The 12,200-nt window shown below is 34.0% G+C and overlaps 1 protein-coding gene across 13 annotated transcripts in view; it reads right to left on the bottom strand.

The window, feature by feature from the left end:
* The window catches only part of Arb2a (ARB2 cotranscriptional regulator A), a 474,828-nt gene that overhangs the window by 439,120 nt on the left and 23,508 nt on the right, over nt 1–12,200 (bottom strand). For 8 of the 13 annotated variants that reach the window (XM_027927921.2, XM_071612416.1, XM_071612415.1 and 5 more), the window contains exon 2: nt 1,838–1,958. The exons of 4 other annotated variants lie outside the window; for them this stretch is intronic. In XM_027927921.2, the coding sequence (XP_027783722.1) occupies nt 1,838–1,943 (106 nt within the window). In that variant the 5' untranslated portion in view covers nt 1,944–1,958. Of the gene's footprint in view, nt 1–1,837; nt 1,959–12,200 lie in introns of those variants that run through there. One more of the 13 variants, XM_071612419.1, reaches the window with a different exon arrangement.

The following is a 12,200-nucleotide window of genomic DNA, read 5'->3' as shown; positions in this document are numbered from 1 at the left end:
TCCTGATTAAAAGTCAAGGTGTCCAGAGCTTAATCTTCAGACCTCTTTTTTTAGCTATACTAACATCTTGGGTGATCTCAATTAGGATCAGAATTTTAAATATTATTTCTTGCTAATAAATCCCAAATTTGTATCTAGCCTAAATTCTCCCCCAAATCACCAAATCAACTTTTCCCCTTTTGATGTTTACCTGGGATCTAATATTATTAACACATTCAAAATCTAACTCTTGCTATTTACCACCGTCACCTCCAACTTGTTTTCTCTAATGTTTTCTCACTGTAATTAATGGCTCCTATTTAAGATAAGAAGCTTCAAAGTGAAGCTTTTCTCAAATATCTCATGTCTAATACATCATCAAATAATGTAATCTCTTTCTCCAAAACATTTCCAGAATGTGTCACTTCTTAATCATTCCCTTGCTACCAATATAATCCAAAGCCCATCATCATCTCACATTTGTGAGGAGAATTTGTCTAGAAAACCTAAAGATAGTAACCTTCTTAATCATTTTCCATTTTTGTGGGTAAGAGATACTTATATAATTCCATGAACAGATCATTACATCTAAACCCAGAATCAAGATGACAAATAAGTTGAGCCAAGAAACTAGTCGATTAATCCTGTATCTGCTTGAGGTTTCATAATAAGAAGTAAAATAAGGTAGTAGGAAAAATTCTTGAGGTATTTTTATTATCCACTTGAGAACACTCAGGTAGGGACAGCAGCCAAGGATTCAGAGAAGCAGCCTACAGCCATATCTATATAGTATATATCTAGCAGGAGCAACTGCTATAAAACAGATCTTGGAACACTTGAGGAACAGATAGATTTTACACTAAATCAAGTAAAAGGGAATCCTATCATTTGCCAGTTCATGATGTTTTTAGTGGCCATTTTAACGGTGTTTAAACATAGGATCTTTAAGAGATGACTGGGCCATAAAGGGTCCACTCTTATATATAGGACTACTACTGTTATAAAAGGGTAAGTTTGGCCCTTTTTACTTCTTGGTCCTTCCTCCAAAGGACAACACAGCAAAAAGGCTCTTTACAGAAACAAGCACTTTGGTATTAGACTTCCTAGCTTTTAGAACTGAGACAATAAGTTTCTGTTTATTATAAAATATCTATTCTGTTATATTCTATCATAGAAGCATAAAGCAAACTAAATTTAAAAAGTTGGCATCTGAACATTGAGAAAACCCTCAATACATTTTTTCACCACCAAATAAAGCCTTGAAAACTTATATGGATTTAAAACATTGAAACCTTTTACAGGTTACATAGATAATCAGATCATGGACAAATTATAGACATTGAAATATTTGATAATAAAGAGTGTATATTTCTTCTAGGAGTAAAAGTATATTAGATAACAGATTTTTAAAAATCCTAGAACTCAAATCCCTAACAATGTCTAAGGCAGATTCTTTCTGAAGTATTAACATGGAGGGCCTCACATAAAATATCCCTAGTGCCAATGCCACAAAGACAAAATACTGGAATAGTCAGATCATTATCCTAACCCAATATGACATTCCAATCAACAAAAACATTGTAAGGGAACCAGTCTTGAATCAAAAGACAGTATTAGTTCTAATACTACATGCATGATTCCAAAAAGAACATTAAGAATTCTTATAGTTATAAAAATCATTGTGTATTCACTACATCTCAGATACTATGATAGTTCTTGTGAGAGACACAAATAACTGTAATAGCTTAGGTACTGGTAATCTGTTTTAAAAGTGAAATTAATGAAAGGTCACCTAAACATTCCTACACCTTTTGTAGGCGTAATAAAAATTTCCTAAGAAAGCAAATTAAGTATGTACCTTTCAGAGCTGTAGTCTTTTCATTTTCATCTGGACCTCCCTGCTGGATTTGTGCCATGCTTATCCAAACTGGCAACAAAATTAAAGAGCTCAAGGAAATAGACATCAATCTTCAGACAGTCTAGAATGAATGAAAGCAATAAATTAAGGCCTACTCAAATCCTACCTACTCCATGAGGACTTCCTAGCTCCTTCCACTAGAAGAGGACAATCTCCTCTCCTGATCTGCCACTACACTTTGTTGATCACTATTCCATAGCTCTTACTACAGCCTGCTTTGCATTATAGTTATTTATGTATTTATTTGGCTCAGTTAATAGTTTACAAGCTCTAGGAATATAGGTATCAAGCCTTTGTCAACATTATAACTCTCATGTCACCATACACAATATCTTAAATCTGTATGTATTTTGAACTGAATTTACCCAAATTTACTAATTAGTTTCAATTCCTTATCAACTAATGTTTTCTTAAAAAAATAACTTCAGATAATTTTAAAAACTTGCAATTTCATTTAAACAGTAAGTATGTGTCATTAACAAGGTCACAACATCTTCCTCCTAAAATATGAAGTTAGAAGGAGAAAAATAAACACATAAAGCATCTACGAATTACCTATACTGTAATTAGAAACACAACTTGAGGAAAAAATTAGCCCATTTAAAAATGAAACTATGTTAAATTCATTATCTGGTGATAAATGGTATACTTTATAAATGGTCTCAAGTCGTTATAATATAAAATTTTGATTTATTACTAGTTCTGTTCTACATTGGCCAAAGGGAAGGCATTAAAAGTACAAATAAATTACTTTTCCAGGGGTGCCTATGATCAAGAATAGAAACACTATTCCTATTCCAAAAGTTTAAAAGGAAAAACATGTAACACATACAATGGAAAAATATAAGCTAAAGTTAGTCAATTATACATAACTACAAGGGAAATTATAAGACAATTACATTGATGACAATAAAATACAACAGATTATTCCCCTAAGCTACCCAATTGATTTGCTATGCACAAAGCAAACTGTGGTTTCCATTTAAAGATACATCTTATGATTATCTTTAAAAAGAAATGTATTTCTGTAATTAGCAGAATGTTGGAGAAATAATCTAAAATTTACTTATTCTGCAAACAGGTAAAAAGTTTTAAAACATAATAATGAAAATAAATATTTTAAACCATAAATGTTCCAAATAGACATAACCAATGTTGCCCATATCTCAAGTTTAATTGTAGGTGATATAAGAGAAAGGACCCTCTGACTCTCCAACTAACTAGCCATGAATCCATGATATATTATTTAACTTGTCGGTGCTTCATTTTCCATACGTGTAAAATGGAAATGATAATCATGCCTCCCTCATAGTGAAAGCTAACTATAAAACATTTAGTATAGTGTCTGATTTATAATTAAGTGTTTGACATATGTTGGCTTATAGTTTTCAAAATTGTTGTAAATGAATCTTCACCACTTAATAACAACTCTGTGACCTCTAGAGAGGCACTTAATATCCAAAATATTCAGTTTTCTCACTTATAAAATGTGGCAATACCTCATATAATAGTAGTTAAAAATGTATAGCCAACCATTGCAATATTATTGCTACCAAATGAGATCTCCTAAAAAAATAAAAACTAAAATTATCAGTCAACTGCTACCATCTGAATCTGAAGTGTCCCTAAAGGCTTATGGGTTAAAAGCATGGTCATCGCCAATGGTGCTATTTGGAGGTGATGGAAACTTTAGGAGGTAGGGTCTAGTGGAATAAAATAACATCACTGAGGGCATGATCTTGAAGGGGATGTTGGGGTCCCCCAATCCTTCTTATTTCTTGTTGCTTCCTTGCTGCCATGAAGTGAGCAAATTTGCTCTACCACAGGCTCCCTGCCTATGATGCTCTGATTTGCCACAGGCCCCAAAGCAACAGGGCCAACCAACCATGCACTAAAACCTCCAAAACTATGAGCTAAAATCTCTCTTCTTCTTCATTGAAGAAGTAGCTCCTATTTTTCTTCTGTGTATTTGTAACTTAAAATTCCATAAATTCAGCATAAAGTAAATGTATCTATATTCTATGAAGAGATATATCCCAGTCTATAGGTTAGGTAATGCATAAATCTCTGCAGCTGTAATGGTGAGTAAAACAAACATGGTCACTTCCTCTGCTTACTTACTAGCTAAAATCAAACTGCCAAGTGACCACAGCTAACATATTTCAGACCTAGACTGATAATTACAATACTGTTATAACAAAACAATAATTAAAAGGCTTATCAGCCAGGTACAGTGGCACATGCCTGTAATGCCAGTGGCTCAGGAGGCTGAGGCAGGAGGATTAAAGGCAGCCTCAGAAAAAGCAAGGCACTAAGCAACTCAGTGACACCCTGTCTCTAAATAAAATACAAAACAGGGCTGGGTATCACTGGTCAAGTGCCCCTGGTACAAAAAGGTGGGGGAGTGCTTATCAGGAATCAGTCCTAATATGTCCCACAAGTTGTATAGAAGTTTTATCAGCTTGTAAATACCATCCTGTAGCAAAAATTAAAGAGATAATTATCATACATGAAGATCATACACAGTGCCCTTTGTTAACAATTCCATGACTGCATTAACTATATATAGGCAAGCTTCATAAAATTTTTAGTTTCTCTGCTAATTCAGTATTTCTATTTTTATTTATTTTTCTTTTCTTTTTGTTTTTGGTACTGGGAATTGAACCTAGGGGTGCTTAATCACTGAGTCATCTCTCCAGCCCTTCTTGTTTTTATATTTTATTTAAAGACAGGGTCTTGCTAAGTTGCTTAGGGCCTTGCTAAGTTTCTGAGGCTGACCTTGAATTTGTGATCCTCCTGCCTCAGCATCCTGAGCCGTTGAGATCACAGACGTGTGCCATCACACCAGGCTTAATTTGGTATTTCTTCTAATATAAATTATAAAATCATTTTTCCTTGGCCCCAAATTATCTGATTCCTAAACAGAATGATTAATATAATTATATCACTATGGCTACTTTAACAAAAGTAGAATTATAAATATATTTTGATGCTGTGAATCATACTCAAGATTCATATTTTAAAGAATCACTTTCAAGATCTAATAAATTAAGAATCATTATTCTTTTTATTTTTTATTTGTTCTTATTTAAACATGAAAATATAATATATTTTGACATACTAAACATATATGGAGGGGCTGGGATTGTGGTTCAGCAGTAGAGCACTCGCCTAGCACGAGCAGGACCCGGGTTCGATCCTCAGCACCACATAAAAAAAAATAAAGGCATTGTGTTATGTCCATCTACACCTAAAAAATAAATATTAAAAAAATACATATGGAGTATAACATCTCATTCTTCTGATTGTACATGATGTAGAATTACTTTGGTTGTGTAATCATATATGCATTTAGGATAGTAATGTCTAATTCATTTTACTATCTTTCCTTTTCCCATTTCCCCTCCCTTCTCCTCATTCCCCTTTGTCTAATCCAAAGTACCTCTATTCTTCCCTACCCTACCCTAATTGTGAGTTAGCATCCACATATGGGAGAAAACATTAGACCTTTGGTTTTGGGGGACTGGATAATTTCATTTACCATATTTTTTCCAATTCTCCATTTACTGCTAAATGCCATAATTTCACTCTTCTTTATGGCTGAGTAATATTCCGTTATATATATTTACCACATTTTCTTTATCCATTCATCTGTTTAAGGGCATCTAGGTTGGTTCCATAGTTTAGCTATTGTAAATTGAGTTGGTATAAACATTGATGTGGTTGCATCACCGTCATATACTGATTTTATGTTCTTTGGGTTTAGACGGAGGAGTGGGATAGCTGGGTGAAATGGTGGTTCTAGTCCAAATTTTCTGAGGAATCTCCATAATGCTTTCCAGAGTGGTTGCACCAATTTTCAGTCCCACCAGCAATGTATGTGTGTATTTTTTTCCCCACATCCTTGCCAACATTTATTGTTCCTTGTGTTCTTGATAATTGCCATTCTGGCTGGAGTGAGATGAAATCTCAGTGTAGTTTTAACTTGCATTTCTCTAATTGCTAGAGATGTTGAATATTTTTTCACATATTTATTGACCAATCATATTTCTTCCTCTGTGAAGTTTCTCTTCAGTTCCTTTGCCCATTTATTGAAGAATCATTATTCTTATTTTATATGAGACAACTTAAAAATTCATATAGCAGTTTGCTGGAGTGATGACATATTAGAAGTTAAGAAACTACTAACTATTGTATATGGCCCTAAACCTTATAGTGGCAGATACAAAGCAAGTATGCATGAAGCAAAAGCAATTTGTCTGTTTCTCTCTTAATACACTGTGTTAGATTTTTTTACTCTCTTGAGTTACATTCCATGGCTGTGGCACAGCTGGTAAAGCTAAGCCAGAAACATTATAAATTCTCAATTTAGTTTTCCTAATAAAAATTCAGAGTTATAACTTGCATGACACAGATAAACACTATATATATTGAAAATGCAGCCAGCAAGCCGTTTGGTACATTTGATATATATTAATATGTGCATTCAACATAGTTTATTCAAAATTATCTGATGGAGGTTAGGTTATAGGGAATAAAGTGGTGGAAGGTTTTTACTGATGTGAATTGGGACACAGTTGACATGTTGTACACTTCACTATAACCACTGCTGTTTAAATATGGTTTCCTAGAAATGGTTACAGTACAAACTAGATTCAAAACATCTCAGTTTGCAATTTCATTCTGTGAACTACACAAAGCAATTATCATATCTTTCCCTTCTATGATTCCAACAGAGAATCCACTATGTATAAATAAAAAGTTATAAATAACTTGTCATGTGTAATCTTTATCTAGTCAGCATTTCAAAACATGAAACAGTAGAATATTTATTTAACCTGTTTGTTCAAAATATGCCATAAGCACTATATAAAATGTTCAGAAAGATACACAGAAGCCTCATTTTTCCATGTTTGTTTTTAGCCAGGTATTAAATACAAACTAGATATAGGTGATTTTACACCAGGAGTCCTTTCCACCTTATATTCCGAATGCATTTACGAAAGTACAAAATATAGTGCAGAACAAGTAAAACTGGGTTAATTCTCTGAGGCCCCCAGCATTGGTCTGGGTCTAGTCTGTCTCCAAAGCATCCTTGCTCACTGAATCAGACTCTGGAAATCAAGCTCAAAATAGCCTATTTGCACTTGAAAGTACAGTAAGTGAAATTGGTACCAGAGATTTATGACCCACCCAAATTAGAATTCAAATAACCAGTGTGCTCATCAGTAAAGGTTAGTTCAAACTTATACATGACAATATGTAATTCTAAGACTATAATGATTTTAAAATATATGTTGGGGGAATGTGTGTTATACAGATATAAAGGAACTGAGGGGAGAAGCTAGAGAATGAAGACATTAGACTGGAGCAGACACAGAAGATAAAGCACAGCATAATATGGTCCTCTGGTCCATAGAAAATGGTAACTACTACACAGAATGCAATTATGTTTGGATCAAAGCATAGCTCAGTCTAGGAATACCTGATTCTAATTCAAGGCCATCTAAAATAATTTCTTAGTTTTTCCAAGCAACATGATATAGGCATGGAAAGAGAAATTTGGGTTTTTAATCTCAGTACCATTATAAAGTAAAGTGACTCAAGAAAATCACAATGCCTCTAGAATTCAGTATGGAAGCCACCATTTTCTATGCATCAGGGTTCCACATTATACTGGGCTTTGTATTCTGTGTCTGCTCCAGCCTCATGTCTTCATTCTCTAGCCTCTCCCCCAGTACCCACATATCAGTACACACACCCCAAAACATATATATTAAAAATTACTATAGTCTTAGATCTTTTGCAAAATAAAGATACTAGATTTCATGTACTGATTTCCACTATTAGGAAGTTATTACAACTTGGAGCTGGGACAAGTTGGTCATAATTATATGTAGACTAAAGCTGTCAACTAAAATTGTTATCAGTGTATTTAGTTTGCTATTCAGAATTAAGATTTATAAAAATTATTCCCCATTGTTTCTCATAATAAATTGGGAAATAAAACATCTAAAACAAAGAGCCAAAAGTTAAGAAATATCAAATAAAAAGATTTTAAAAGAAATGAATATTGCACTACTGTCTTTTTAATAGGTTCCAAAATTGGAAATCATCTGGTCAGATTTCTCATAGCTTTTAAGCTACAAGAAGGCAGAAATTCAAAAGACTACAATAGAAAAGCATACAGTATCTACAAGACAGTGCTAAAAATTAAGTTAAGAAATTTAAAAAAGACAAAGATAATTGTAGATTTTATAAAGTCTACCAAAAGAAAAAAATTTATGTAGTCTTTTATAAAGTTTTTATCATGTAACAGAAATGGCAGAGTTATGGCCAAGCACAAAATAATTCCCAAATTTTAGAAAAACAAAGTATGTCAAACAAACAGTAGTCTCTTTCATATAGATAAAATATAAATGTCATTCTATGACAAATATAAACAGCAACACACAAATAATACAAGTGTGCACAATCCTAGGCCAAAGTAAATGGGTAGAAACTATCTTTATATTTCAAAACAGCTAATACATGAAATAACGGTAAAAACATATTCACAAAATCAGCACCAAATTTTCTCATTTCATAAACATGCTTACTAACATCTCTAGTAGTGCTAAACTTAGTGAATTCAAAATGCAACCTAGACTTTAAACTATAACATACATGTGGCAGACACTGGATAAATTACCCAGCTGCCCTTTCAAGGGGAACTTGCTGCACAGCTGCAAGGAGTGCAGTCAGCCAACAGCTTCCAAATATCCAATACTTCAGATAGCCTCAGGTGCTGAATGCTGTCTCATTCAAGGTCATGCCTTTCTCCTATTGACCCTCCAGTGACAAAACAAAGTGGGAATGTGAAGGAAAACTCTAATGGGCAATGTTTGCTTCAGAGTTTGTTGCCAAGTTGACGGAGGTTTCATTAGGTCTGAACATAAATTCAACTTTTCTCTCTAATCAATCCTATTCTCCTCCTTCACAAGTGCCGGTGTTTTCTTCTTCCTACTTTTAGTGCTTGAGTATTGAACCCCAGGCCTTAGTCATGCTGGGCATGCATTATACTACCAAGCTATACCCCATACTAATGCTGATCTTGAATAAACATTTTATACTCCAAATTCTGTCTCAGCATCTGCTTCTGGAAAGCCCCAACTTTGACAACTGCTTTTCCAAATGTTTTTCTGAATATTAAACAACAAATTTCTGATATTATGAGATAAGATTTTTATTCAGAATATATAAAGAACTCTAGCAACTCAGCAATAAAAATGACAAATAACTTAATTAAAAAGTGAGAAAATGAAGCCAGGCGCAGAAGCACATGCCTATAATCCCAGTGGCTTGGGAAGCTTAGACAGGAAGATCACAAGTTCAAAGACAGCCTCAGCAAAAGTGAGGTGCTAAGCAATTCAGCGATATTCTACCTCTAAATAAAATACAAAATAGGGATGGGGATGTGGCTCAGTGGTCAAGTGCCCTGAGTTCAATCCCTGGTACCCGCCCCCCCACACACACAAAAAAAGTAAGCAAAGGATATGAATACAAATTTCTCAAAAAAATATACAAATGGCCAAAAAGCATATGTATACATGCTTAACATTATTATCCATTACAAAAATGCATCAAAACCTAAATAAAATACAATGCCATAATACTACTATGGCTACAATCAAAAATAAAAATAAAACAAGTGTTCATGAAAACATGAAATATTTTAGTCAGCTTTTCACCACTGTGACCAAAAGACCTGAAAAGAACGATTAGAGGAGGAAAAGTTTATTTGAGGGCTCCTGTTTTCAGAAGTCTCAGTCCATAGATAGAAGGCTCCATTCCTTGGGATTTGAGGTAAGGCAGCACATAAAGGGAGAAGAGTGTGAGGGAGGAAAGCAGCTGGGAGCATGGCACCAAGAAGGAGGAGGGAGGGAGGGAGGGAGGGAGAGAGAGAGAGAGAGAGCAAGAGCGAGCTAGCGCCAGCAGGAGCGAGCGCAAGAGCTCTCTGCTCAATAAAGACAAAATATAAACCTCAAAGGCATGGCTCCAGGTCCAGACTTCCTCCAGCCACATCCTACCTGCCTAAAGTTACCATAGTGAATCCCCCTAACACACTGATTAGGTTAAGACTCTTTAACCCAATCATTTTACCTCTATAGCTTCTTGCATTGCCTCACACTTTAGCTTTGGGGGACACCTAATATCTAAATTATAACGTGGAGAAATGTAACTCCTGCTATAGGGATGGTGGGAAGGCAAACTGGCACAGCTACTCCAGAAACAAGTGAACAGTTCCTGAAAATATCACATGTATGGTTTACCATATGACCTTTACCATATGACCTAGCAATTCTTCTTCTGGGTATATATGCAAAAGAAATGAAAACACATGTCCACATCAAAACTGATACACAAATGTTCATAAAAATATTATTCATAATTATTAAAAAACAGAAATAACCAAAATGTCTATGACACAATATGGCATATAGATACACTTGAATATTATTCATTAATGAAAACAAATGAAGTATTAATGCAAGTAGATTAATGGCTTTCAAGGGTTAGAAGAATGGAAGAATAGAGTATGACTTTCAATAGATGTGTGGCTTCTTTTTGAAGTGATGATTCCACACTCCAGGGTAGAGGGTGTCTCTTACTGTATATTAAATGCTCGCTCTCGCACTCTCTCTCTCTCTCTCTCTCTCTCTCTCTCTCTCTCTCTCTCCATCTTTATAGATGTTTAATAGCCAAAGGAAGTCTCAAAAAGAAGGAGACTTGATAATCTCACTCACTCTTCTCTCTTCCTTCCATGCAAAAGGAGTGAGGAGTGGACTTTAGGGAGACTCACTTAAAGAATTTCTCTCTTTAAATGTCCCTCTCATCCTCTCTACCCAAAATGCAATGGCAACTGTCTAGGCCTGCTCTAGTTATAAAAAGGAACAAACTTTATTTTCTAGGTATAAAATGAAATCTGAAGCACTGAAGCTGCCAACACAATAACACTTTGTGGAATGTTAAGCCATTTATGTTCTCAGACCTATGCTTTAAAAGTATGCCAAAATTATAATACAGAATAAGGAGGGGGAGGGAAGAATAGAAGTTCATGGATTAGACAAAGGGGAATGAAAGGAAGAGAGGGAGATGGGAGTACAAAAGATAGGAGAATGAACAGGACATAATTTTCCTATGTTCATATACCAACACACAACCCATGAAATTCCACATCATGTATAACTACGAGAATGGGATCCTAATTAGAATAAGTAATACTCCATGTATGTCTAGTATGTCAAAATACACTCTACTGTCACATATATCTAAAAGGAATAAATAAAGTCCAAAAAAATATGCCAAAAGCTCTCATTACTATTGTCCATATAAGCACAAAGTGATAGGAATCCCTTCCCATGATTGGGAGAATCAAGAATTTTACAATTAGACTTCTACTTCTAACATTATATCTAAGTCTTCCAAGACAGTCTAACTCTAAACCCTAGGAAGTTCATTACAAAACATTAGAGTATCTATAAGTGCCACTCACCAAATTAACAATAAAAGGAAAATCATAATAAAAAAGTATTTGATAAGAGCATATTTTTAAAAAATACATCATTTATAACAGCAAAAGTAAAAATCTGTGTGGTCAGAATAAATCCAACAAAATATATGTTAAACCTATATGCAGAAAATGACAAAATATTACTGAAAGATACTAAACTGAAATATAAAAAGAGATCATATTCATATTTGTACTCAATACTGTGATGATATCAATTTTCCTCTAATTGATATGTATATTTAATGTAATTTCACTTGAACCCAAAAATGTTTTCAGAAAAATTTAAAAAAAAATTCCAAATGTTTTAACAAAGAGGAATGACCAAGAATAGATAAAACACTCCAAAAGACAAAGAATATGATATGGAGACTTGCCTTATCAGGTTTTACACTAATTAATAAAATATAACATAAGCAGTGAATTAAGAAATTGATGAATACAATAGAACTCCAAAACAGAGCCAGATAACATATCCATATAACACATGATACTGTCATATCATACCTGAGAATAATTTTCAACAACTAGTTAGCCAAAGAGTAAAAATAAGAAATTAGATCCCTACTTCACTCCATATATAAAAATCAATTTTTCATTGTTTAAAGGTATAATGTAAAAGGCAAACCTTAAACTTCTAAGGGGAAAATATACTACTTAGATATTAGAGAAAGGAATACAACCTCAATGAGACAATCACTAGACTGGGAAACAATTAAAATGTCTGGCAATACAAAAAGTTAAAAAGAATGG

This window comes from Marmota flaviventris, chromosome 5 (assembly GCF_047511675.1).
Source record: "Marmota flaviventris isolate mMarFla1 chromosome 5, mMarFla1.hap1, whole genome shotgun sequence".
Lineage (NCBI taxonomy): Eukaryota > Metazoa > Chordata > Mammalia > Rodentia > Sciuridae > Marmota > Marmota flaviventris.
This window is presented reverse-complemented; position numbering and strand designations above follow the sequence as displayed.